Consider the following 27,685-nt stretch of genomic DNA (forward strand, 5'->3'; position numbering starts at 1 on the left):
CCTAATGTCCAACACGATAAGCTTACTATTTTTTTCACCAATGGCAATACAATATTACTTGTCCTGGATTTAGAAATACAAGATTTGAAATGACTGTACACTTGAGGCCGGGTCAGGAGCGCCTAATGTCCAACACGGCTGTGGCAGCTCAGACTTGGTATTGTTAATGCTCGGTAATTAGGGCACCGCTCATTCCTTTGGAATGTGCTACTGTTGTTTCTAGAACGGGTATGCGCCCAGTAGATAGAAGGGTCCCCGATTCTTGTCATGTACACCCAATCCACCAGCGCTTTTTGAACTGACATATATATCGTGTTAATTATTGCTCAAATAGCTTCTAGGTTGTCACACGGACGACATATAGTGCTCTTACCTGGAGATATGTCTGTTGGGAACCTGGAGTGTTCGTATAGAGTCTAATTATAGTTATTATTATTCTCATCTGTCTTGGACTGCCAGATAATATGAACTGGGTCACTATGCTTCCTTTCAGAAACTTGAAGTACTTGACTTCGTGGATATTTTTAAACTTGTCCTCTTACGGAAGTTTACATATTGATTCAAGGTATGCTCACTTTAAGAGATTGGATTGCTCTCCTTCCCTTTTTTTCTTCCTTTTAAACACTTACATGACTCTGTATCTATCTATTTTTCATAATGTATTTTCTTTTTATTTCTCTGTTTTTTCTCTCTTTTACTTTCCAGTGTCCATAAATCCTGATTAAGTTCACTTATTTGTTTCGCAAAAGTATCTAAGAGCCAGATAAATTTACAGACAGCTTTTACATTATACTTTCGTCCTTCTAAAAAAACTTGGTTTGTGTTTATGTTCTTAACGTGATATAAATATGTCCAGTATCGATTGGTGTAATTTCATGGACACTTTTTAATGTTGTTGCAATTTTGTTTTGTCTGTATGATTTTCATATTGTATGGTTATCTGTTTATGTTGTAAGTCCTGTGCCTTTTGATTTATTGGTAATATCTATGTCACTTTTATCATGTTACAGCCCTGATGAAGTTCCCGTTGAGGGAATGAAACGCGTTGGCTGACCAACCTTTTAAATACAAAACTTAAATGAAAATTAAAGTGGACACCTAACTTAAAGAATCCTTTTCGGACTTATCTTTTTCGTGCACCCCCGTTTCTCATTTTCTATATGTTTGAGAGGCTGTATGACTACTGGGACAACGCAGCTGTTGTGAACGGGTATTACATGTCTTCAGAGGGCAGGTTCGGGAACGACTATCTTGAGGGACATATAGGGTCAAGGATGACCTGGAACGTTTTCTACTTGACATAATGCCGGTTACTATTAGAACCTGGAACGTTAAAGGGCTTAACTCTCCCCAAAACGCTACAAAGTATGGAAATACATTGTCGATCACCACCTTGACATTGTGGCGTTACAGGAGACGCACCTAGCCAGAGCCGAGGACACACGCCTTAAACACAAACATTTTCCACTAATATATAGGTCCTCAGCCCACACGAAACACAGAGGGGTGGTCATTATGTTTCGCTCTTCCATACAATTTCAACCATTAGGAGTCCAAAGTGACAAGGAAGGCTTTCGGATTAAGATTTAAGGGCGTTTCAGAGCGAAAATCTGCACTTTTGCAGTTGTATACGCCCCCAATACTGGGCAGACGACCTTTTTACACATATTTTTGGGGAAACTGACAGACTTTGTAGAACGCCCACTAATCCTTATGGATGATTTCAATTTGATATGGCAAAAGGACTTGAACAGTACGCACACACAATGCTCGGACATGGGCTCTTTTTCAGGGACAACACAACAGCGCTTACACGACTTAGGCCTCCTGGACGCCTGGCGCACTCTTTCCAGAGACACGAGATTACACCTTCTATTCCCATGTCCACCGTACTTACTGCGGCTTGATTATATCTTTATCAGTCAGTCCCTACAGGGTGCTTTACAAGATGCCAAGATTTTCCCCCTTGCAGTGTCCGACCATAGCCTGTTGTCTATTAACCTCACTTGGTATGGAAACGCCCCGACTCCCTCGAGGTCGTACTTTTCCCCGTCGCTTCTCTGCGATAGGGATTCCTGTATTAAACTGAGAGAAACTATCACTGCTTTCTTCAAGACTAACAATCCAGAGGACGCTTCGGAGTTTAACACCTGGGATACCTTTAAAGCTGTCATTAGGGGGAAATGTATCGCCCTCAATGCGGCTTTGAACAAACAAAGGGCTAGGGAGCGAGAACAACTGGAAAATGAGTTGGTTACTATTGAACACTCTCATAAACTCAACCCCACAAGGCAAACTCTACGCAACCTCATGGCACTCAAAGGCAAACTTAGGGCTATATATAACAATAGGGCGGAATTTACACTCCTCAAATTACGACTCCTATCATACACCCAAGGCAATAAAATTGGTAAACATCTTGCCAGACAATTGAGAGACAAACGAGAGAGAGAATATATAGGTGGCATTAAGGGACCAATGGGGGCGATTACATATAAAGACGAGGAAAAAGCGAAACTCTTTGGTTCTTTCTATAAAAATCTTTATACTGGGGACTGCTTAGACCTAGTTGCCCAACGGGGTTACCCCCAGACATTGCCCCTCTCCCAGGTGTCGGACGATTGGAATGCCTTACTTACAGCTCCCATCACAGAAGACGACGTAACTGCGGCCATTAATGCCCTGAAGACCCACAAGGCTCCCGGGCCGGATGGTTACACTGCACTCTTTTGTAAAACATTTGCTTCGGATATTGGCTCCCACCTTGCTCGTCTCTTTAACACTATGGCGGAGGAAGGCACAACCTCCGGCACCGTGTCTGAGGCCGTGATCTCGGTGATACCCAAACCAGGGAAGGACCCTCAGCGCTGCGCATCTTATAAGCTGATTGCCCTGTTAAATTTTGACGCAAAACTCTATTCCTCGATTATAGCTAAACGCCTGAATGACCTTATGCCCCATCTCATACACCCAGACCAGTCGGGTTTTATCAAAGGACGTCAAACGCACGAGAACACCCGTCGAATTATACACTTGATAGAAAAGGCCAATAGACGTCAAATCCTTGCGATCCTAGTGGGGTTAGATGCTGAAAAAGCATTCGACAGGGTTGGCTGGCCATACCATTTCCAAACACTTACAGCATTCGGATTTTCACCAAAATGTATCACAATGATTAGAGCCAATTGCTCCAAAGTAGTAGTTAACGGGGTACAATCGCCCTCCTTTCCCCACTCCAGAGGCACACGACAGGGGTGTCCTCTTTCACCCTTACTTTTTGCTCTCAGCACAGAACCATTAGCATTGGCGATTAGGTCCAATCCCGGAATTCTAGGGTTGCCGTTCACTGGGGAGTCCCACAAAATTTCCCTGTTCGCTGATGATGTCCTTCTATCCCTATCTGAGCCTGCTACCTCCCTCCCTAACTTACAATCGGAACTTGAACGCTTTGAAGGTGCGTCAGGGTTTCAAATTAATGTAGATAAATCGTATATACTCAACCTCACCCTCCCGCCGGCAGAAGCCCTCGGGCTCCAAGCCCTTACTCCTCTTCCCTGGGCTACATCTTCCATTCAATACTTGGGGGTCCAGTTGACGCCAAGACTTGAGGATCTTTATGCTGCCAATTTCCCCCCCATTCTTGCATGCATCCAAACAGAACTCACGAAATAGAAACCTCTTTTTTTATTATGGTTAGGTCGCATTCACGCGGTGAAAATGACTCTCCTACCTAAGCTTCTTTACTTGTTTCAAGCCTTACCTATTGAGCTGGGGGGTGATTTTTTTCCGCAAGGTGAAGGCCATGATCCTACGCTTTATATGGCAGGGGGGACGTGCTCGCTTCTCTTACTCTTTACTGCGTCGCTCCCGCAAAGAAGGGGGAGTGGGATTCCCAGATATTCAATTATACTATAAAGCTGCGCAGTTAAGGATCTTAGTTGAATGGTCCAAACAGGAATCTGAGAAACATTGGTTGCACATGGACTGCAGCGTGACAGGAAAGACAATCTGGGATTTGGTCTGGCGCCATAGACCAGATAGACCTAAAAACACATACATTAGCACTCGCACCACCCTCAAGGTATGGGACTCGGTCTCGGGCGACGATAGGTGGACTTCCTTCCCCTCACACCGATCCTTTTCAACCCCGCATTTCCCCCGGCTCTATATGAGGGATCCTTTGATGCCTGGAGGGAGGGAGGTTGTTTGGCGCTGACACACCTGTTCCACAACGTCGATCCTCTAACTTTTGAAAATTGTAAACGGGATTATGAAATAGGACACACAGAAAGATACCACTATACCCAATTGATGCACTGGGCCCTTGCTCCTCATGTACGAGACGCTGCCACCCAAGCCCTCACAAAATTTGAGGCCTTCCTCGCCAAGACCACCTCGATGAAGGGGGTGATTTCATTTATATATAGGTTCCTGCTTAAAACCGCGCCCACGATATATGTCCATGTGGAAAGATTTGTTACAGCGTCCTATCTCTGAAGAGGAATGGACGCACTTATGGTCTGATATTACAAGTTTTAATCACTCCACAGAGCTTAGCGAAGCACACTTTAAGACTATGATGGACTGGTACCTGCACCCTGCCAAGTTACGACAAATCTTTCCCGCCACTTCTGATAGGTGTTGGAGGGGATGCGGGCTACTAGGAGACTTTCAACACATATGGTGGGATTGCCCAACCGTCTGCCCCTTCTGGGATGAAATTCTGGCACACATAAAAGACATACTGAGTTATCCCATCCCCACTACTATGGCAGGCGTCCTTCTGGGGCTGCGCGACCCCGCCCTAGAACACCGGACCCGAGCCTATAAAATGATTGTGGCTATGTATTGGAGCAGCTAAGGTTACTTTGGCCGCCGTTTGGAAGAGAAAGGAGGCTCCCACTATCTCTCTTTGGCACTCTCGACTATGGAAATTGCTCAGCCTAGAGCGTATGTCTGACGTTTTCAGAGATAACTAAGAACTTTGAGTTTAAGTGGGGCCCCCTAGTAGCCTTCCTCTCACGAGGCCTTCCATCCGCTGTGTGTCCTGCCACCATAAGAGCTCTTCACCTATTTCAATTTTAATTTGAGTTCTAGTATCATGTAAGTTCTTCATTTTATGATTGCCGCTGCCACCAAGGGGAGGGTGGGGGGTAGGTTTAAGGGGGGGGGGGGGTCATTCTGTCTTTTTTCCTTTTTTTTAATCTGAGATAACTTGTTATACATTTAATGCTTATTCCATGTCATATGTGCCATGTTTAAGACATGAAGAGATTGTTGTAGTAGAGAATAGATGGCACTTGGGAAACTGTGTGCTCTCAATTTGAACCAGAAAGGACTAATTTCAAGCTCCGTAATGTTTAGAAACTGTGTCCTCTACCCGGACCACTCCATAAGGGTGGAGCTTGATTTATACTGGGCATTGCACCTCTTTTGGCATTTATGTTGTTGCTGCACTATTTTGCTCTCCTGCGTGGGATGCTGCACTGGCACAGAATGTATGTTGCAAAACTTTAATAAACATATCTTTAACAAAAAAGGTGAGGAATCTCCATTTAAAAGTATCCATCAGAAGAACAAATTACTTGTCTTCTATACAGCTCGTTCTGCTGGATACTCTTTCTAACAGCAGATTCCTCACCGACTCTCCCATCTAAAAATGTCCCAAGTCTAGAGTTCTCCACGCTGGTCAGAACTAATCTGCAACTGGGTGCGCAGATCATCTAGAAAGCATCTGCAAAGAGCTGCATGGTGCCACCTACCTGCCTACAAGGGTACTGCTTGAAAGGTTCTGGTTCCAGTCTGACACTCAAGTACTCAAAAGGTGAGGAATCTGTAGTTAGCTAGATTATCCACCAGAAAGAGCGTCACCAAATGTAGTCCCTTGTTCTTTACAACTGCTTCCTCGGCTACAAAGCTGGTATGGTATGTTATGGTATTGTATGGTATGTTATGGTTAAGACTATAGTTAATGTTATGGTTAATGGTAATGTCATTGTTGTTATTTTGTTATATATGTTTTATTTTGGCACTTAACTCGCGCCCCTTCTTTATCTCTTCGCGAGCACTTTTTCTAATCACCCTCCTTCTCACTCATTAATGAGCAACTTCATTTTGTGTAAGATATCTGCATAACATGCATTGGTTATTCAAATTTATGATAAAACGATGAATTATTTAGCATTTTTGAGTGTGTGTTATTAATTTTTGGGCACTAGAGAAAAATATTCACTTTGGGACCAATTGTGGTTTGTACCATTCCATACCCAACTCCTACGGCTATTTGGGTTCCCCCATTGTTTTGTAATAGTATTGTTATGTTTTTTTCCAGCATTTGGGTCAATCACATATCTCAGCACATAACTTTGTTTGTATTACAAGTGATAACAGTTGTACTATGCATTACCTCATCATATAGCATATATATTCCACATTATGCTCCACCAATGTGATTATTAAGGTATCAGGCGATGATGCTGCTGTAGGGGTGAGCTCTCTTGAGCATGGGCATTGAGGCAGAGTATTCCGGGATATTCAGCAAAACTGAATATAGTGAGTCACCAATTAGTATACGCAGTTTGTCCTGAGGTGGTGGTGCCCCAAGGCGTACAATTCAGTGACATTAATTGAAACTAAACATACATTTAAGAGCTGTGGAGTGTGGTGCTTTAATGTAGTTTTTCATCAGGGGTAGAGAAGAAGGGAGGAGAGGTCCTGTGGGGGACGGCCCAGCAAGCGGGGGGCCTTCCGCCTCTCTAGTGTGCATGTCGGCACGTCATCTGGGGCAGATATCAGGTGCACTCATTTATAATCCAGCCGGGGGGCTGGGTTATGCCTTTGGGGGGGATGGAAGGAGCTTGGTTGGAGAGTCCTAACAGCTCCAAGTGCCCCACCGCCTAGGATGGCTGTTCATGGTCGCTTCCTGGGCCAGAACTGGGTTCGTCATCACTCGATTGGGGGTGATACCTCTCAGGGTGCTCCCAGAACGCCAGTACTTCCAGAGGTCTGCCAAGGGATGCCACCAAACCCTAGTATGTCCTGCCTAGCCAGGGCTCTCCACTCTGCACTCACCCAGTGTGTCATGTCATGTTCCAGTCCCCCGCCATTGGTCACCTTGTCGATTTCCAGGTTAATGCTGTCCTCCTCTTGGCCAGAACCAAGGCCAGGTTTACAAACCTAGTGCCCACCTTCCGTTTTGGTGGCTGATGGAAGAGTCCTAGTATGCTGGTATCATTTCTGTGGTCAAGCGTGCACCCCACCGCCTCTCCTGTCGACTCCAAAACTTCGACCCAGAATTGGTTTACTGCGGTGCAGTCCCAAATCATGTGGATAAAATCAGCATCTGCGTGATCACATCTCTGGAAGTTACGTGTACCACCCCCTAACACGACTCTGAGTCTGAGGCATCATATACGCGTATGCGTGTAGTTAAGTTTTATATATTTCATCGTGGTGTGATGGGTATTCTTTTAGGGGTATGCTAAGATTTTGTTCCATTCTGAATCAGAGAGCTCCCTAGTCAGTACAGTATCCTATTTGCCGCGCAGGTGCTGGAGAGCGGTGCAGGACATTTCCGACAGTGAGGCATAAAACCATTTTACATGTTGCTGTGCCCTACCCAAAGTAAGTATAGACTGCAACACCACATGTGTCTCGGGCTCTTCCCAGCCCTTACCCCACAGTGCCTTGAATGTACGTACTAAGGCTTCGTAGTTTAGGAATTGCCCCGCATGTAGCCCCGTGTTTTCAACCAGATCTTCCATGGGTGACAGGACAGACTGCTGGTAATAGTCCCCCACTGTTTCTATTCACTGCAGTCCAGGGCGACAGCTGTTCGAGGGTAAATATCTTTCTGGGGTTGCCGTGTGGCAAACCTATTAGGGGCAGAGCAGGGGAATCTCCACCTTTTGCATTGTGCGGCGTCTCCAGCACTGCAAAGCAGTGGTTTGTAACGAATTGGCGAGGGATCACCACTGTTGCATCCAACATTTTGGCCAACAGCAGGGCTGTGCGGTCCCCCGCATTTGTCAAATTCATTCCTTTAGGGCCTGTGTCGTCTAGCCTTTGTGCCAGCCACTGCAGTTGGGAGGCCAGGAAGTAAGTAGTGCACTCCCAGGCCAACTTTTACCATGGGACGCTGTAGTGTGGCCAAGGACATCTTCCGCCGTCCCCTCCCATATGAGGTCGCAGAGAAGGGCATCCAGCTGGCGGAACAATCCCGCGGGAACCTTGGTCAGGAGATTAACCGAAAAGTACAACAGACGCAGTAGCATGACCACTTTTGATAGTGAAATACGGGCCATGATCAGGTGGCGCATGGGAGCACCAAAATGGGACACAGGCCTTAATAGATCTAAGTGCCCATCCGTGGTTCCTCTCTCTCTGATCTTCCAGGGAGTAAAAAATATGTATTCCTAGATATTTGAAAGTGGAGCAAGCCCAGTTAAGATCTATTGGGAGCTCTACAGGGTGGAGGCTAGTAGGCGACATTGGGAATAGATACGTTTTGCTTCTGTTGACCCGTAATCCGGACACTTGTTGGAATCTGTCTAATGCTACTGTGGAACCCCGTACTGCGTTGTTAAGGTAAATCAGGAGGTTGTCCACATATAGTGAGATTATATGGTCGCGGCTGGCCACTGTCAGACCTATCCCCTCACCTCCCTGGCGAAACAGCGCCACCAGTAGTTCTATCGCCAGTGCAAGTAAGAGGGGCAACAGCGGGCATCTCTGCCGGGTGCCACAAAATATTTGGTATTGCGCTGAGACTACTTTGCCTGTCTTGACCCTGGCTGTAGGATGCTTGTATAGTATCTGCACCCATTTTACACAGTCCTCATCTAGGCCCATGCACAGCATTGTTTCAAATAAATAGTCTCATCGAATGGTATGGAAGGCCTTCTCAAGATCTATCGAGAGAAGGGCTGCTGCAAGTAGGAGCCTCACGTCAGGATGGTGGAGTACTGAGTACAGTTTATGCAAGTTGTTAGATGTGCTTCGGGACAGAATAAAGCCATTTTGATCTGCATGGAGGAGAGTGGACATGTGGGGCAGTAACCGAAATGCCAGTATCTTGCTCAGGAGCTTGAAGTCCATGTTGAGCACTGAAAGGGGTCTAAAATCAGAACCCCGAGCCCCCTCCAATGTCGTCCTAGGGAGGGAAATCACCAAAGCATCCCTGAAAGGCGCTAGGAGTTGCCCAACTCTCAGCGATTCTGCATATATGATTTCCAGGCGGGGGGCCAGTTTCAGAGCATATGTAGAGTAAAACTCTGCTGGAAGACCATCTGGGCCTCGGTTCTTACCCGTGGCCATACTTTTAATTTCTATCTGGATTTCCTGAGTTGCAATAGGGCAACTTAGGGTCACCTTCACTTGCGGGTCTAGCGTGGGAAGTGGCAGCTGGGAGAGAAAAGCCCTCTGTTCTACCAGCAGGACCTGGGTCTGTGCCTCATATAGGGATTGATAGTATGTACGAAAGAGGATGTTAATACCCTCTGGGTCATAGACCGATTTATTCGTTCCTGTCCGCACATGGGTAATCGGGGCGCCTGCGTTTCTGGCTTAATCAGCCATGCTAGCAATCAGCCAGGTCTCCCCTCCACCTCATGTGCCTTGGCAAGGAACCCCTTGGAATCCTAACATCTCAGCCTCTCAAGGGCCTGGTAGTACAGTGTCCGTGTTTTCCCCAATAGATTGTCCAAGCAGAACCCTCTTGTCACCACCTTAAATGCCTCCCACTCTATCAGTGCTGTAGAAGCTATGTGTGTGTTGGTGGCAAAATAAGTATCTATGGTGGAACCCAAGGACTCCCTAAAACAGGGGTCTTCTAGCATCTGTGTATTAAGGCATCATAAAGGGACCAGTGGGCGCTTCCCTACGTGTTGAAAGGTCATCAGCAAGTGGCTGTGATCAGAAAAAGTGCGACCCAGGTATTCCGTGCAGGTGATGGCGTGTCCCATCCCAGAGGAGCAAAGGAATATACCTATCAGTGTGTGCAGTTGGTGTATCGCTGAATAGTCTCTATCTTGCATGTGTTGCTCACCTCCAGATAACTTCTAGCCCCCAATGTCCTATCCAATCCCCAAGTCCTGCTGCCATGTGGTTGGCTTGGGCTCCCGGCAGTGGGGGGTGGGGGACGTGTTTGGTCCAGCGTGATGTTAGCAACACAGTTAACGTCACCCCCCATGAGCATCTCTGACCCCGCTGTTTCCGCTAAGTGGGCGGAAAGATTGTGTAGGAAGGGAATCTGCTCCTGATCAGGGGTTTACACACAGCCCAATTTCCCACCCATTCAATCTCCCTTTCAGGAATATGTATCTGCCATCTCTATCTATTAAGGTTTGGGTAGGTTCAAAGGCTATCCCGGCCAGACCCAGATCAACACCCCCTGGCGTATGCAGAGAACAATGTCGCAAAAACCTGCCCTCTCCAGCATCTGCGTAGTTTCTCGGTTTCATGTGTATAAGGTGAGTTTCTTGTAATAGGGAAGTCTGCACCCCCATCCCTGCGGGTACCTGGGTATAATATACCGTTTTGTGGCAGTCCCCATCACCCTGATATTCCACGTCATAAATTGTCAGTGTGTGATGTGTAGGCATCATTGAAAAATAAACCACCCGAGACTCTTCTTCCCTCTCTGCTCATGGCAGACCCCAATCTCCCACAATTTTATTGCACCAGTCCTGCAACAAAACATAACCAAATCATAAATAAGAAAAACCAGGTAAATCCAAACTCCCCTTCCCCCAAACAGCCTGGCAGCGGCCAGCCACCCAAACTGCAAACTGTACATCTGATTCAGCTGAAGGTCCCAACCTCAAGTGGTTATGGACTTCTGTGTGGGGGCAGGCTATTGATCTCTGGTTGAGAAGGTTCCGCCAGCCCGGACATCCGTAATCCCGGCCCTCAGAGCTTATTGCATCTGCGGCATGTTCCAGTCCATAACTGTGCCACCTTCCAATTTACAGGATTATCCACTAAGAGATCATCCGCTGATCTGGGGTTGACATGTCGCAGCAGAACACTGTCTGCCTGCGACAAATCTGATTCAGATTCCCTGGTCCCTTTCCCTGAGGACGACCCAGCCTCTGACCCCGATTCTTTAGGTTTCACAATGTCGGGCACCGCTTGGAGAGCAGCCGCCTTCTCTTTCTCAGTTTGGGATGGGCTCAGTTTCTTAGGCGGTCTCCATTTGGGACTCTTTCGGGGCTCCTTCCTGACGGAAAGATCTCCTGCAGCAGCGTCCAACTTTGAGGATGGACCTCCTGATTTATAGACTTCAAGCCACTCCCAGGCCGTGTCAGGATCATCTCAGAAGTGGGTCTTCCCGCCCAGAGTTATGTGTAGTATAGCTGAGAACATTTGAGAGTATTGCAGGCCTTCACCCCGTAGTGCCTTCTTTAGTTCAGTGAACGAGGCTCGTCGCCGCTGCACCTCAGGGATGTAATCAGGGAAAATGGATACCTTACTGTTATCGATCTCAAAGGGGTCTGCGATTCTTGCTCTCTGTAAAAGGGTATCGGTCTCTAAAGTGTAGGAGTCTTGCTACTACTGGACCTGGGGGGCACCCCTGTGCTAATGGATGGGCAGGGACTCGGTGGACCCTCTCAAGTGTATAGAAAGCAGAGAGACCCTCTGGTGCCACCACTGTGCAGAGCCAAGTTTCCAGGAAGGTCAACATGTCTTACACCAACCACCCTAAAGTTATTCCTCCTGTTGCACCCTTTGGCATCCTCAGCTCTGCGTTCTAGGGCGTGGACCCGGTCCGTGAGTTCTTCGACCATATGAGCCAGTGCCTGTTGCGCAAGTTGGAGCTCTGCAGTGGAGGTTTCCGTGTTCCCAACTCTCTCCTCCAGTTTACGGTGTTCAGGATGAAGCAACCCTAGGCCCACAGAGACTGTGCTGATAAACTGGTGGAGGGTAGATTTGGTGTCTGCTATGGTCTCTAGTATCTTGGCCAGTTGTTGCTGACCCGGGTCGATACCCCCAGGGATCTCTGGGTGTTGGTTAGGGGTGTCCTCTCCCCGATCCATTGTTATTCCAGTCGCCTTTGCCCTTGGCTTCCCCATCTGTACCAGCGTATGGTCCCCAGGCGATTCTGCGGTTATCAACTTAGGAATGAACACAAAAATGCCAGGCCACCTGTGCAATGCTGTGTCCAGTGACCACCCACTTCAGTCAGTATCACAAGTATCGGACTGGTAGCCTGTGGGGGCAAAAGCTTCTCAGGCCAGTGATGGGGTGGCTCAGTAGGGGAACCAAAGCATAGGCAATTCCAAGGTATCAAGGCTCACTATGGTTTAGGAGAGTCCAGTGCACCCCATGGGGAGCAAACCGACTCTAGGAACTGAGCAATTCCCTACTCCATTCCGGCAACTCGTGTGCTGCATGCCAGAGGGGGGGATGTGGGGGCAAGCCAGCAGTCTAGTCAGATGGAGTCTCCAAATGCAATAGCACCTAACATCATGGCCTCCTTGGGTCAGGACTCCACAGGTACAGGCAAGGCCTCTGGTTATAGCCGCTCTGCAGGTGACACCACTGCAATGAGGATGGGGTGGGCGCGGAGTGTGGTGGCCTCCTGTATCGCACCGGGTCCCAGACCCCCACAAGCCCTGTGCAGTCTCAGGCGGGCTGAGCAGGTTCCCACCCCTGATGTTATGGATTCCCCACCAGGATCAGGGCACCAGAGGATCTTTAAAGGAGCCGCTTCTCACTTCCACGCCGGAGGGTGGGGGTGGTTGCGTACCGGAGAAGGCATCTCCATTTCCGGCAAACTATCGGGTTGAGCACAGCACAGCAGTTATTTAAGGGTGCCAGCCACCCCCAGTTTACTGTCATGTAGCAAGGAGGTTGCCAGAACAGGGTCCACCACTCCCAGGGTTCAGAGCCTCAGATCAGCCTGTTTTATTTTTTTATTTAAACGAATTTTATTTGTCAAATAACACATATAGTGCAGAGCACTGTACCCCAGCAACTTCTGCATACAAAATGTAGATCCGACTGATCAAGCAATACAAATGAACTATCAACAAAAAGGAAAAACAGGAACCCCACGAACCCACCCCCCATCGCACTAGCACCTACCCCAGAACAGCACCACAAAAATAACAGCATCGTCCACATAAGCATGATCTGTCATCGCCCAAGAGGCAGTGTCTTATGTCCACTAAATTAGGAGTGAAGCCGGGTCAAGAGATCTGGCCATTGAAACGGGTTCCAGCTCTTAGCCGCGTTAATCCGCCCAACGCTTCCAAATTTTAAAATATTTAAGCGAGCACCCCCTGGCCACAAAGATGGGAATCTCTAAACCCATAAAAAAATCCATGCCATTCTTCCACGCGGACACCGAGGGCGCCCTCTGTGCCTTCAAGGCCCTTGCGATATCCCTCTTGGCTAAGGTAAACCCTAGTAGCATAATATGGCATTTGTATATATTGCCCCCAATATCTTCCATAACATGCAAAAGTACCAGCTTCGGCGAGCTGGGGAGGTCCCAGCCCAGTACTCCGGAAAGGCACGTCATAACCCCCCTCCAGAATCTCTTTAAAGCAGAGCAATGACAAACAGTATGCAGTAGAGTACCTTCTTCATGTTCACATCTAAGACATACCGGGCAAGCTACCAATCCCGCCCTCCAGAGCCTGACTCTGGTGAAATACACCCGATGGAGGTATTTAAACTCGATAAGGCGCAGGCTTACGGCCATGGCCGACCCCCTCGGGGAGGCCAGAGCCTCCGTCCAGTCCTCTTCCTCCAGTGGGCCCACGTCACCCTCCCAGGCCTCCCTAAGGCGCTGCAGCGTGGGGAAGCTATGGGTAACCAGGGACTGATAGATTTTGGAGATCTTGTGGCCTTGGAGGTCACCCATAAATACTTTTGCCGCGATAGGGCTGAACTCCGCCAGGGACCCCAAGCCCTTTGTTAGGGGAGATGGCGTGTCGGAACTGCAAGTATCTGTACAATTTGGGTTTTGGGCATCTGCATTACGTCCCCAAGAGTAGAGATACTGATATGGTCCCTGCCACGAAAGCCAGACAACGATACCATCTTAAAGATGGCCGACCATAGATAGACAGGGGCAGATGAGACCAAGTTTTGAGTTCTTCCCACACACAATCCCATACCCGGGCCAAATTCCTACCCCAAGATGTGACCAGCGAGTCCGATAAGAACACTCCCAGATACTTCTGTCCCCCAGAAACTACCTGAACAGACGAGGCCTAGGAGCCGAGAGCCCCCCCCCCCCAAGAACCTAGAGGGTAGATTTGCGAGGGTTTATATACAGGCCCGAGGTCTCCCCGAAAATCTGCATGATGCGAAGCAACTGCGATCCTGTCTTGTCTATATCAGTGAGAAAAAATAACACATCGTCGGCGTAGAGGGCAATACGATCCGACAGTCCTGGCGCCCACTCAAGACCGGTCATTCGGACATCTATCAGCACCCAGGACCCCAAGGGTTCCATAGCTAACGCAAACAAGTAGGGAGACAGTGGGCAGCCCTGCCTGGTACCTCGTCCAATAGAAAATGTGGAGGAGATGGAGCACGCCACCCGCACAGACGCAGTAAGGTCCGTATAGAGCAGAGTCAGGTATAATAGGAATCAGGGTCCAATATTCAGCCTGCAGAGGAGCGCGAATAAATATACCCAGCTAAGGGAATCGAATGCCCTATCCATATCCGCAAGCAACAACGCTGCCTGTTCCCCCAGTCTCTGGACGGAAGCCATGGCAACATGCGCACGCTGAATGTTATGGCGGGTCGCCCGCTGGGGCATAAATCCGGCCTGATCGGGATGGACCAATGATGTAATATGGGAGCGGAGGCGGTTAGCCAGAGCCTCATCCAGAATCTTGGCCTCCATGTTCAGAAGGGAGATAGGGCGGTATGACGCGTGCTGATCTGGAGGTCTACCAGACTTGTGGAACACCACCACTTCCGCTTGTCTCCAATCGCGAGGCAGACGGCCCAGTTCTTGCAGGACTTCCTGGACTAAACTTGTCCTCAGTCCCTCCTCCCAGGATGGTGTTGCTTGGGCATCTATTCTAAGGTAAGGGATCTTCGGCTAGATGTCTCTATCAGATGTACAAGTTACTTACTTACGCCTTATCTGGTAGAGACGTGCTCTTGCTGCAGATTTCTTGCCGACTCACCTATCTTCCTCGTACTGCAGACTGGTTTCTAGTATCAGTGCTCATCCCTTTCAGGGCGCTAATTGTTCTAAACACAGCAATGTCAGTGCACTTCATGGCTCAGCGCTCCTGGTGTGGAAAGTTGTGAAAAGTAACTAACGTCAGCATGCTGAGGTGGCGCCTATATAAGTGATGCTGACATCACAACGGGGGAGACGTCACACAGAGCCGACGGATGCCACCTACCCGCGCACGGGTATTGCTCTATGAAAAATCTTTAGGATCCAATCTGATACCTGTGAAATTCTACGGAAAGGAATCTGAAGCTAGTTCATGTCTCAACCAGATAAGGCATTACCAAAGGCAAGTAACTTGTCCTTTAAGATGAAAGAACGTTGTATTTTTGTCTTTCCATTGTAGTCCAGCACAAGGCTAATAGTTGAGGTCCAAGTTCAGTTGAACAGAGCAACAGTTCATTACATGGGTCATATTTTTTAATTTAGCATATTTCACTATTTTATTCTGATGAGCTTTATGCCTATCTTCTTTACCTGTCCCTTGCCAGACACAGATCAAGTGTTGGTACTCTACAGCCGTGTGGTAGGTCCACCAACCGGATAGTTTACTCAAATTCTCATTTCTGTCATTCTACTGGTAATAATTGGTCCCTCTATATTGTGGAATTAATATAAAGAGAAGCATGATAAAATTACATGTAGAAAAACAGAAATTGTGTGCTACAATACTTGAGAGCTTTTCCTGGCCTCAGTTCCCCAATTCTACACTAGTATGATTTGGCTCTTAGTTTGGGTTACACCGGTGTCGGGCATTCACACTTTTGAGTTCCAGTGGAATAATCAGAGCAACCTCAGATTGCTTTCTACTGTCCCTCATTGCATTCTAGACATTATGGTATTGGGCGGACACATATAAAGGGTCTGGCATTGAATTAGAATCAGGTTGATGTTTACAACACAGTGCATGTATACAGAATCACGCTTCAGAGCGATCAAGGTTTTAATTTGCCTTTCCTGAAAAATATTGTACGAGGCATGTGAGCTGTAGATTGTATACTTGGGCATAGATCGCCATCTGGTGTTGGGCTCAGATGTTTGCACTTTGTATTTGTCCTTGAAGAAGTCTTTGTAGTCACGAGGTAGGTGACTCCTCCTTAGGATGATAGTGCGCATGGGCATCAACTCCATCTCCAGATTGTTTTTTTCGGGTTCGGGATCGTCTTCGAACCTTTCGACGCGCAATCATTCCCCTCAACGGTATTGTTTCGATCACGGTTTTCCCCTTCGATGCGCATTGTTGAAATCTAGCCACTTCGATCGAGAGCCTCGACGCGGGCCGCAAGGCCTACACGCGCCGACCATGCCAGCAGTCAATGGAACGGACTCCATTTAAAAAATGCCCCGGGTGTGGAGCTAAATTTCCACACACAGACCTACACAAGGTTTGTAATCTGTGCCTCTCCCCGGAGCACGAAGAAAGCAGCTGCAAAGCCTGTCTATCATTCCGATCGAAGAAAACAATTTGTGATCGTCGGGCTTGACATCACGAGATGAGACGCGGCACTAGCCCGGTGCCGGACATCTTTGGAGAACAGAGTGACCGAAAGCCAAATCCAAGCATGGAACCGATGCCCCGATACCGGCACCAAAGTCATCTTCGGCACCAAAAGACTCCAATCCGAAACCTCATAAACTAAAGATTTCGGAACTGACAATAACTAAGCCCAAATCTTCGGAGCCGATACCCAAAGATAAGCCTTCAGATCCAAAAGTTAAAGACAGACCTTCGGAACCGAAAGTACCAAAAGACAAACCTTCGGCGCAAAAACACCATGCACTAAAGGATTCGGAACCGAAGAAACAGACTGCCCATAAAATACCCTCTGAATCACCCAAAGAGAAGGAATTACCACCTAAAGAACTTCCTTTACAAGAACCAATGGATCCCAAGCAAAAGAAACTGCATATTGATCCAACAACTGGACATCTTGTAGCAACCCTTCCTAAGAAACGAAAACAGGACATTTCAGAGGAACACCATATACCTCCCAAAAAGAGGAAGGACATGGGTACTACCCCCTCTCCCACTTACATACCTCCCTCTCCTCCACCTATTGATCCTAACTTACTAATATCTCCATATAACTCACCACTACCTCATTTCTCCCCTGACCCACAGGGGGATAATGACACAAATGACGATACTAATACAGAAGGAGACAGGGATGGGGATGGGGATAATGACCATCACACCATACCACAAGACCCAGATCCATGGGACGACTACCATAAAGACCCAGACAATACTAATGATCCGGACCTATATCCTTCCAGACCATCACCACCCGATGATAATATAGGATTCGCACAGCTTATCAATAGGGCTGCTCTATATCATGGGGTAGAATTACACACTGACCCATTAGAGGAGGATTCCCTCATGGAAACTTTCGCAAAAATCAACTAATACATTGCCAATGTTAAAAGGCATCCTAAAGCATACTGATGAAGTATTCAAGGACCCAGTTAGAGCACGAATCCTCACCCCAAGAGTTGATAAAAAATTTGCTCCTACCGACCCAGTTTATAATAAAGGTCAAGTCCCCCTAGACTCCCTTGTTGTATCTAATGCAAGCAAGCCACAGGCGACGCACCTCCTCCTGATAAGGAGTCAAAGCTCATAGACGCGTCAGGCAAACAAATTGTGTCACAAAGCCGCTAATAGTTGGCGGATTGCCAATGCGCAAGCCCTCCTCGCACGCTATGACAGAGCACATTATGATGAACTGGAAAAGCTAATGCAGCATTTACCAGATCAATACAAAGGTAAAGCCAACAACCTCATTCAAGAGGGTAAATTAATTACAAACGCCTCTATAAAATGTGCACTTGATGCTGCTGACACAGCATCCCGTGGCATTAACACCAGCATCTTGCTATTCCAACATGCTTGGCTTCGAATCTCAGGATTCAAACAAGAAGTACAGTCAGTGATACTAAACAACCAAATGTTGACCAACAACATCTTTTTGGACCAAATGTAGACTCTTCATTAGAAAAAATGAAGAAAGATACGGAAACTGCCAAATCTATGGGAGCCCTCCAACAGAGGCTCCTTTCAGCGCTCTTTTTTGGCTCCAAAACTATTTCATCAGAGAATACCTCCTCTACTTACAAAAAACAAATTCAACCTTCCTCCTCCCGGGAGTACTATCGAGGAGGATATAGAGGAAACAACAATAGGGGAAGAGGCAAAAATAATTCCACCCGCACTTCCCTTGCAAACAAGCAGTGACTTCCCTCCGCTTCCCCCCGACCATTCCACTCCTGTCGGGGGACGCCTATCAAAGTTCCTACATGTCTGGAATTCCAACAACAGACAAATGGGTAAGACAAATTCTCCAGTATGGTTATGCCTGGAACTCACTGGTACTCCACCAAACATTCCTCCCAGAGAAACCCCAATGTCCTCAGAACATCTAACTCTTGTCGAACAAGAGGTTCTCTCCCTGTTACAAAAACATGCAATAGAACCAGTTCCTTTGCCTCATCAAGGCACAGGAGTGTATTCACTATACTTTCTAATACCAAAAAAGGACGGCTCTCTCAGACCAATACTGGACCTCAGACCATTACATCTATACATTCACTCTCCAGCAGGTACTCCCACTACTCCAACAAGGCGACTTTCTATCCTCTCTAGATTTAAAGGACGCCTACTTTCACATTCCCATTCACCCTGCTCACAGGAAATATCTCAGGTTTGTGATAAACGGACAACACTACCAATTAAAATTCCTCCCATTCGGAGTAACCACAGCACCCAGTTCAGCAAGTGCCTCGCAGTAGTGTCGGCTCATTAAGAAGACAACATATTCACGTTTTCCCTTACCTGGACGACTGGCTCGTAAAAGCCAAGTCTCACAGCAGCTGTGTTCAACACACATGCAAAACAATACACTTGCTGCACGATTTGGGATTCACAGTCAACCTCTCCAAATCCCATCTCCAACCGTCCACAATGCAACAATATCTAGGAGCTACAATAAACACTTCAAAAGCTCTAGCAAATCCCATCCCAGTCGGAATAAGAACCATACAAGCCCTCATATCAAACTTTACACCTCAACACTCATTACCAGTACGAGTGTTCATGCAGTTAATAGGGATGATAGCTTCTTGCATTCTGATAGACCCTTACGCAAGACTCCAGCTGAGTCCCTTACAGGAGTGTTTGGCACGTCAGTGGAACCAGGCTCAAGGTCAGATAACAGATCTAGTTTTGGTGGACAGCCGCACACATCGCTCTCTGCAGTGGTGGAATACTCAAAACCTTTCCAAAGGGCGGCCGTTCCTAGACCCGGTTCCACAGATAGTGCTCACAACAGACGCATCGCTCAACGGCTGGGGAGCTTACCTTCAAAATCATACTATTCAGGGCATATGGACCCCTCATCAAAAACAATTCCACATAAATTATCTGGAATTGCTAGCGATCTTCTTGGCACTAAAATTATTTCAACTCCATCTAGTAGGCAAAGCTGTCCTGGTCCGTACAGACAACATGACAGCAGTGTATTACATACAAAACCAGGCGGGGGACACACTATCTGCAGCTTTCACACCTAGCTCCAAGCATATGGAGGTGGGCCATTCCGCAAAACGTATACCTCCTTGCAGAACGCCTCCCAGGAGAACACAATCGGATTGCAGATCTGCTCAGTCGTCAAAAACAGCAGATCCACGAATGGGAACTTCATCCTCCAGTTCTGCTTCCATTCTTTCAAATGTGGGGCTACCCAGAAAAACACCTGCTCGCCACACAACAAAATGCAAAATGCCCAAGCTTCGCATCCAGTTATCCACACCCATTGTCCAAAGGCAATGTGCTATGGATGAACTGGTCAGACAAATTTACTTACACTTTTCCGCCTCTCCCACTCATTCCCTTAGTGGTTCGGAAGCTCAAACAACTTCCTTCAGAATGCTCCTGGTGGCACCAACATGAGCCCGACAACCATGGTTCACAACCCTCTTGGAACTATCAGTAGTTCCTCATCAAAAGCTACATCTCTCACCCAAGCTTCTCACTCAGAACCATGGAGAGATAAGGCATCCAGATCCCAGTCAACTCAACCTTGCGATCTGGCACCTTAAGTCTTAGAGTTTGGTTACCTCAATCTCCCTCCAGACTGCATGAACATCATTAAACAGGCTAGACGTCCTACCACTAGAGCTTGCTATGCCGCTAAGTGGAAAAGATTTGTGATTTACTGTACCAGTAAATCAACGCACTAGATGCTTCTATTCAAAACATCATCTGTTACCTCTTGCATCTATAACAATGTAACCTAGCCTATACATCCATTAGACTACATCTCGCTGCAATAGCAGCCTATCTCCAAAACAGACATTTGTCTTTAGAGTACCAGCTATCAAAGCATTTATCGAAGGACTCAAAAGAATAATCCCACCTAGAGTTCCACCTTCGCCAATATGGAATTTAAATGTGGTCCTTGCCAGGCTAATGGGTACCCCATTTGAACCTCTGCATAAATGCGAATTACAATTTCTCACCTGGAAAGTAGCTTTCCTTGTCGCAATCACCTCTCTCAGAAGAGTCAGTGAACTCCAGGCATTAACCATACAAGAACCATTTCTGCAAATTCATCATAACAAAGTGGTTCTTAGGACTAACCCAAAATTTCTACCTAAAGCAGTGTCTCCTTTCCACCTTAACCCATCTGTAGAACTCCCAGTGTTTTTCCCTCTACAAGACTCAGTAGCAGAACGAGCTCTTCACACGCTAGACGTAAAAAGAGCAATACTTTACTACGATGAAAGAACAAAATCCTTTAGAAAGACAAAACAACTTTTTGTAGCTTTCTCCCCACCTCAAAGGCAATCCAATCGCAAAAACCGAGATTGCAAGGTGGATTGTTAAATGTATTCAAACATGCTATGCTAAAGCTAAACACACATTAACCATTCCCCCTAAAGCTCACTCTAGGGGCATCTATGGCATTCTTAGGGAACATTCCCCTAGATGACATCTGCAATTCAGCAACTTGGTCTACACCACGCATGTTCACAGAGCACTATTGCGTAGACGTGCAAGCAAAGCAACAAGCTAACGTGGGCCAGGCTGTATTAAGAACGCTTTTTCAAACCACTGCAACAGATACAGGTAGCCACCGCTAACGAGGTAACTGCTGTATAGTCTATGCACAAGTATACAATCTACGGCTCACATGCCTCGAACGGAAAATGGTACTTACCAGTATGCATCTGTTCTTGGCATGTAGAGCTGTATATTCGTATACGCCCACCTGCCTCCCCGGATAGCTCTATCTGTTCCAGTACTATCTTACTTAGATACATTACACATGGACATCCTTTGCTATTTCTTACTAACTCCATCACAACCCTCCATGGCAAAACAATCTGAAGATGGAGTCGATGCCCATGCGCACTATCATCCTAAGGAGGAGTCACCTACCTCGTGACTACAAAGACTTCTTCCAGGACAAACACAAAGTGCAAACATTCAAGCCCAACACCAGATGGCAATCTATGCACAAGTATACGAATCTACAGCTCTACATGCCAAGAACAGATGCATACTGGTAAGTAGCATTTTCCTTCTGCAGCAATTACTCCTCAACAAAAGATGGACAGTGTTAAAGTAAGTGGGCATAAGTAAACGTTTAAATTATGAACTCTTTTCAGGTCGATCGAAGAACTACGGGGTAATCTTTCAAAGGAAACTGAGAAAGTAACTACTCTTCAGCAAAATGTTGATCACTTGACAAATATAGAGAAGCAGATCCAGCAAGAGGTTATCGATAAGCAGTCTGATTTGAAAAAGATGCAGGACAAAATGGAAACTCTGGTAAGAAAGGATTAATTTTTTACCCACGACTGGTAGTTTTAACATTGGATCCCCAGTTGTATTCTATGGCAGGTTCAAAGCCTTTTGAATTGGTGATGTGACTTTAACTGGTATGTTTTGCAGGAAAAAGGGATACAGGAGACTCAAAATCACAGCAAAGAGCTTGAAAATCTGCAAGAAAGTCATATTTCTGAATTAAGTACCAAGTATGAATCAACCATCAGAGATCTGAAGCACAGTATGCACGATACTGAAGAAATGCTGAAGACTGCTCAAGGGAAGAACACGGACCTCGAGATACAGTTGGAAGACCTGAAGAAGCAAGCTGAACAAGCTCAAGTAAGTACCCTACTTACTGTGCGTGTTTATACATTTACTTATTGGGGCTTTTTTGTGAAACACACCTGTCTTTGAAAAGCATGACACATTTGGGGATGGTGTTTTATTGTAGCAGGAAACTTGCAAAAGTTGAAGAAAGGGTTTCAGTGAGAGGTGTGACAGGGAGGTACTTACACATTTTTGTGGAGCATTCATGATGACCAGTTATATTTGTGCAGATAATGAATATTTCTTACATTCACAAATTATGCATTTGATAACATAACACATTATATTGTTATGTTTTGAATGGAAAAAGTGCTCTGTGAACTGTATTCCTTAACCATATCAGTCAAATGAAGTGTTTTAGGAAGTCATATATGGCTTTTCCTTACCGTTTCAAAGTTGTGGAGTATTTTTTAAAACTAGTTCTTTTAAGCGAAATGTAATATGACAAAACCGTTCAAAGTGTATTTTAAGTTGCCATTTTCTACTGATGATTTTTACCAACAATCTTGTTCTCTCATGTTCAAACATTTCTCTATTGCTTGAAAGATGTTTTAAAAATAAAAGGACCTTTTAGCATAGAGAAAAAAAGTCATTTGTGGCCAGTCCTGCATCTCGTGAAATTTGGAAATCGTGAGGCGTAATCACTTGTGTCTAAGTACAGAGAACAAGTACGCCGAATATGACAATGCGGGCGTCTGGAGCAGGGGTTCTCCCCCTTAAAAATATTGAAAAATATTGAAATATTAAAAATATCAAAATGCAGCAAATGTATAGCACGGTTTGCTAAAGAAACTGAAATGTATAGATTTAAGTTGCTGTCTTTCATTGCATTATCTAGTCTGACCCTCAATGACATGTAAAAATTGTGTAAATTGGCCTTACAAACCCTGCCAAGGCAGTGGACAAGCAGAAGAATGAAGTCTGGAACTTAAATGTATAACATTTTAATCTCAGGTTCTCTGCTTAACAGTGAGTGATTCCCACAAAATCAGTTCATCACCCTGTGCCTTTATTTCATTTTCTGAAATAAATTGTACAATTTGCATACAATCAGACACACATGCATCAAGAGCACTGCAAATGCAAAAAAATAAGAATGTGTGATTTATTTTAAGGTGATTAATTAGTTAGTTTAAGCCAAGCAAGATAGTGATTCGGCTACATTAAAGAGCTCTATAACCTGGCTTGTGAAATATGGAATTGCTTTGTGCCACCCAAAGTGACTGAAGGAGTAGCCGCTTTCTGGTCCTGTTGCCCTCTGCTCTTTAAATTGAAAGTGATTGTTGCTTTTCTATACACTACATATTTCAGGCTGTTCTGGGATACTGTCATTATTGTAAAGATTAGGAGGATAATTTTACCTAGATCTGAGTGTGATTGTCATTAGAGTCCCCTTGTGTTCCCTTAAGAACCCCAGTGCACTACTTCACTTGCGAATGTAGTACATGGAAGCAGTACAGAGTGCACGCCATAGGTCTCCAATCGCAATCCTTTGAATTTCAGAGTAGTGTGCTACTCGCCAAAAAGAGCTTCACCGGCTCCCCAAGGGTAGAAATTGCTATATAAATATAATTGCAATACAATACATTGCAGATTGATTATGCACATCTCGGATATCACAGGTATGACCTTAACACATATCTGATAGATATAGAGGGGAGATATTTGTTCATAAGCATTATTTCATGATGAGTTCGTATCACCTGAGAATCAAACCTACTCCAACCCCACACTTCCCCTACATTTTAAATAACCTCTTCAAATCGTCAAGCAATAGCTTCAAATGCACATTTTACCGTTTTTTTATTTTTCAGTTTACCTTAAAGCTAATGATAGAAGAGACAGTCAGCAGTGTAGTGCCTTGTGTATTATAGAGCACATGACCCATATGGTCCCTAACAGACTCTGTAGTAGAGTGATGTTAGAAACTGGTGGTCATTGCAGATGCCCACCACTTTTTGCCCCTATTAGAACTGCTAACCAGGCCCCAGTGCTCGTGCTGATTGCCCCAAAAAGTGAGGTGAATTAATACACCCAACTGGCAAGGTACTTTGCCCCCTTTAAAAGTCCCTAGTATATGGTACTAGTGGTACCCTGGACATGGGTGGTAAAGGGGCGTTCAGGGCTGCAGCACTGTTTTGTGCCACCACGGATGGCCTAAGTAAAAGTGTGACTTCCATTACAGCCCTGCTCGAGCAGCCTGTCTGCTCGAGAGTGACTGGACACACCAGGTGCTGCAGAGCTATACCACTGCCTCTAAATAAGTAAGTCACTCTTAAGGTTGTCCTCCTAGGCCCAGGAGGTAGAGTGCATTATATTAACGGAAAGGTGTGGATGTGCATGTTCATACATATATATTCCTACAGTAACTCTGTTAAAGCAAGGTTTTACTGTAAGTGACCATAGAGTAATATGGGCTGGCTACCGAGAAAACTCAAGGTATCCAGCTCCCTTAAGAAACGACCAGTGGCGGGTGGTGACATTTAAAAGTGGTATGGCGTAAAAGTTTGGTATGACTTTTATGTAGTGAGCGACCCGAGCAAGCTTAATGGACAAACGTTGGGTCCAGGGTGGGTCCTCCTCCAGATGAATTTAAAAAAAAAAAAAGATTAGTAAATGGTGCATTTTAAAGCAAATTAATTTAGTGATAAAGCAAGGCTTATAAAGCAGTGGGAAGGTATAGTCTTGAAATATTAAACACTTTAAAAACTGCCCTATATCCCTTAAAGTGTGTGCTTGCCCTGCATGCTGCATACACTTTGGAAGAAAGTGCTCTAACCAGACTTCGGAAAGGACACACAGCTGCTGATTGCAAACAGGCATATAGAAATATGTGAACACAGGTCTTTAAGTGGGATAAAAAATGTGGGTGCTCTTCAAAAGGGGACATGTAAAATACATTTCTGTGATAACTATAGTGTGTTACCCGACTGGTATTTTGGCTTCTCTCTGAGATGTAATTGCATCCAGATATGTAACACAACTGATATACAGGTCAGTACGATTGGTTTTGTCAATGGTTGTTAGCTGTTTAAAATAAATGAGTAACATCAAAGATCTTTTTAACAAATAAACCTTCAAAATGTTTCAATTCTGAAATTTCGATAGTATTGAGGCCTGTAGAAGGAGTTTTGGCCTTCAGTTATGTGTGCTTTATGTTGGATATGTATGTCCTTTTTCTCTGTACATCTCTTCCCTCTGCACATCTTCAACCACCTCTTTCCTCTTCAGCACCCTCTTTTTACTCTTTCACAAATGCACTTCCTGGCATCTCCCTCACTTCACCAATTCCAAACACACACTCTAGTCACTCACGTTTAAACATTTTATTTTGCTTTTGCCCTGTAAATAGTTTGCCATCTGTGCACTCCCTTCACGCACATTTTGACAGAATTGCAATTACAACTGGAGTACTTAACCATTGTTCTGTGTCCTCTGCAGAGAGGCCATCCCACTGACAGGCTCTTTGCTTTGGCGTAAGCTTCGGAGCGCTCAATCAAAGCCCCTCAACACCTGGCACGGGTCGATGTATGACTAGGGAAAAAACCCAGAAAAACAACATGATTAAATAGCTAACTCTTGAGGAAGGCAAGAATAAGTAAAACGTTAAATAAGAGAGGAGCTAAATCACCAACATGTATTGCCTTAACGTTTTTAACACTCATTGTTCGTAAGTCAATCCCCGCTTGACTCGTATATTTGGAGTACCTTCACAAGGGAACAAGAACCCTGGCCTGCTGAACTTTTGGATCAATTTTGCAGGGGAAGAAATGCAGCAGCTCAACTTCTAATGGGGCTAGTGACGTGCAGCTATGGCCAGGGGTTTCGCAGTAGAGGAGGATAGCATGACAAGGGGTCTCAGCACAATATACATAACTGAAGATTATCATTCTAACAGTTACCATTACTGAGGTCTTTACAGCCAAGGAAGGATTCTGTCATGTTGGCAGACCCTGAAATAGAGGACTCTGGGTAGAAAGGCGATGTATACTCATTGGATGTTGTCACCTCAGGGGTGGGTTAGCCGCAGGGACCAGTAGCCCATTGGACACTGGACCTCATGCACTTAATGCCCCCTAAACTAGCATTTAAGGCGCTCCCCTGGCACCAGAACCTCAGTTCTGACTTTGAATCCGAGAAGAGGCACTAAGAAGATGCTGTCACCGACAATAGGACTCTGCCTCCGTGAGAAGATATGACACTTAAGTGCCATGAAGAGACCATATACTCGAACTGTGTGTTTGACGTGTGTCTGTGGCAAAAGCTTGTTGCTCTCAACAAGTTGGGCTCCAGTGGATGTCAGAAACCGAAGCAGACTCCCTTGGATTGGTGGGACTGGTCCCCTGCAAGCTGCAGGAATATAGACGTGCTCTGTGACATGAATTGCTACCCACTGGGCCTGTCGAGAGTGAGCCCAAAGAGAAGTGGTGTCCTGCAAGTCCAGAGTGGTAGCTAAGCTTTCTCCCAAGTTTCAAGCCGATCTCCAGCCAACAAAGTACCCGTGGATTACATTTTCTTCAGCCAAGGCTTGGTGATTGCCAGTCGAGTGGTCTTCCCCCTTGAGTAACATCTCCAGCACGAGAGCAGCTCACAGCGGCAGCAACCGACGTCGTCAACGACCCTGCTGCTGTATTCCTACATCCTGAAGTTGGTGTTGTCGAGTGTGTGGCAAAGCATCTTTGGCGCGACCTGCCCCCGGTGATTGACAGCTGCTAAGCTACCTCTGCATCCGGAGCCACCGAGCAAGGTAGAGGAAATCCAGCTGTTGAACCTGGGTCCTAGGACCCCCAAGACTACTACTGTCCGTGGGTGGAGTGGAACTTTATCTCCAATCATGGTTTTCTCAAGTCCTGCAAGTTTGACAGCTCTTGTGGATTCCGTTCAGAACCAAGGACAGCCTAGTCACCTCTGCTCCCGACTTCCTGGGCAAGGTAACGTAGTAACAACTGTTGAAACTTAGTCTAGGGACCCACATGACCGTATCCACAAGAGGGTTCTTTTGAACTCACCCTGCAAGTGACCAAGTATCACCGGTGTTTTCCCCATTGTCTTTAATGGGACCAGTTTGAAAGACTTATTGCATATATTTTTGAACACTTCAGTCTGCTAAGGCTGAATCCGAGGTTCACTTTTGTGTATTGTGTTAGTATTACATAAGACCCACCAGCCATATCACATAATACATCCACCTTGCAACAATGACATAAACGATTGTGTGTGGTTAATAAAATTCATGATGCAGTACTTTTCAGTTAATGGTTGCACTGTGAGAATTAAAGATGTGTAATACCGAGCTCTGTGTGTGGCATAATTCA

General features: G+C 46.0%; 1 protein-coding gene across 14 annotated transcripts in view; it reads left to right on the plus strand.

Annotated features, from left to right (window-relative positions):
* The window catches only part of CLIP1 (CAP-Gly domain containing linker protein 1), a 712,474-nt gene that overhangs the window by 410,856 nt on the left and 273,933 nt on the right, over nucleotides 1-27,685 (plus strand). For all 14 annotated transcript variants that reach the window (XM_085636018.1, XM_085636008.1, XM_085636009.1 and 11 more), the window contains 2 exons: nucleotides 21,881-22,043; nucleotides 22,167-22,382. In XM_085636018.1, coding sequence (XP_085492144.1) covers nucleotides 21,881-22,043; nucleotides 22,167-22,382 — 379 coding nt within the window. The remainder of the gene's footprint in view (nucleotides 1-21,880; nucleotides 22,044-22,166; nucleotides 22,383-27,685) is intronic.

This window comes from Triturus cristatus, chromosome 11, assembly GCF_964204655.1.
Source record: "Triturus cristatus chromosome 11, aTriCri1.1, whole genome shotgun sequence".
Taxonomy (NCBI): domain Eukaryota; kingdom Metazoa; phylum Chordata; class Amphibia; order Caudata; family Salamandridae; genus Triturus; species Triturus cristatus.